General features: G+C 38.4%; 1 protein-coding gene across 1 annotated transcript; it reads right to left on the reverse strand.

Moving 5' to 3' along the window:
- Window position 1: 1 nt before the first annotated feature.
- Window positions 2-1,103, reverse strand: LOC127743800 (photosystem I P700 chlorophyll a apoprotein A1-like; the record flags this gene model as incomplete). The annotated part of the gene is made up of 1 exon (XM_052255977.1): window positions 2-1,103. A coding segment is annotated over exon 1 (876 nt), but the record flags the coding sequence as incomplete, so codon positions are not given.
- Window positions 1,104-1,553: the final 450 nt, after the last annotated feature.

Consider the following 1,553-nt stretch of genomic DNA (forward strand, 5'->3'; position numbering starts at 1 on the left):
GCGCAATATCAGTCAGCCATAAACCGCCAGTTACTGGATCTAATCCTCCACGAAAAGTAAGAAAATCCGCGTATTTTGACCAATTCAAGGTGAAAAATGGAGTTGCTCCCTCGGCAAAACTGGGATAAAGTTGAGCCAAAAGATCCCGATTCAAGATAAATTCATGAGGAAGTGGAATCTCCTTTGGATCTACTCCAGCATTTAAAAATTGGTTAATTGGTAAAGATACATGTACTTGATGCCCGGCCCAAGAAAGAGATCCAAGTCCTAGTAATCCTGCCAAATGGTGATTCAACATAGATTCTACATCTTGGAACCAAGCCAATTTTGGAGCAGCTTTGTGATAATGAAACCAACCAGCAAAAAGCATTAAGGCTGCAAATACTAATGCACCAATTGCGGTGCAATAAAGTTGTAATTCACTAGTTATTCCAGATGCTCGCCAAATCTGGAAAAAACCGGAGGTTATTTGTATTCCTCGGAAACCCCCGCCAACATCACCATTTAATATTTCTTGGCCCACTATTGGCCAAACCACTTGGGCACTAGGTCCAATGTGAGTTGGATCACTTAGCCATGCTTCATAATTGGAAAAACGAGCACCATGGAAATACATGCCACTAAGCCAAAGAAAGATGATGGAGAGTTGGCCGAAATGGGCACTAAATACTTTTCGGGAAATCTCCTCTAAATCACTAGTATGGCTATCGAAATCATGAGCATCAGCATGTAGGTTCCAAATCCAAGTAGTAGTATCGGGTCCCTTAGCTATTGTTCTTGAGAAATGACCGGGTTTTGCCCATTCCTCGAAAGAAGTTTTTATGGGATCTCTATCTACCAAAATCTTTACTTCTGGTTCCGGCGAACGAATAATCATTGAGTCCTCCTCCTTCCGGACAACACATACAAAGAGCCCTGCCAATATAAAAAAAAAAGATTAGTGAACTTTTGAGAGATTTTTATATTGAGTTTCTTTCTATTCTATCTCCCATCTATCTATTCCAATTTTTTTCTTTAGTTATTCACTAGAACAATTATGATCCGGAAGTTAATCCGGGGCAAGTGTTCGAATCTATTATGACATAAGATATAGGCGCTCAACGGACCTTTTTGAATCCTCTAAAACTCCTTCTGGACTTTGAATTTCAATTCAATAATTTTTTTGTGCAACCTTAATCACTGGTGTGGTTATCTTCACGTATCCTATTACAGTAATTCCCAAAAATCCTCTACTGAGAACCCTTTCGAGGATGATGTTCTCACCCCCCTACATTTTTTTCCCTTTCAGGATATGGGGGCAGAAGTTACGAAGAGTTTATTTAGTTGTTGAAATGCTCTGTATTGCTTTAGATTATTATTCATTGTACCCTCGCCTTTATCTTGATATATTTTGTAAGAGGGATAGGAATTGTATTGGATAATGCTTGTGTTACTATTTATATATGTATGTATATATATATGTATGTACTCTGTATGAGTTTATGTAAGTTGTATGGTATCTATGGATGTATGTTATCGGATGAAAGTATTTTGGGAGCGGTATTGCGGTTTAA

Source organism: Arachis duranensis, unplaced genomic scaffold (assembly GCF_000817695.3).
Source record: "Arachis duranensis cultivar V14167 unplaced genomic scaffold, aradu.V14167.gnm2.J7QH unplaced_Scaffold_134641, whole genome shotgun sequence".
In the NCBI taxonomy this organism is placed as follows: Eukaryota; Viridiplantae; Streptophyta; class Magnoliopsida; order Fabales; family Fabaceae; genus Arachis; species Arachis duranensis.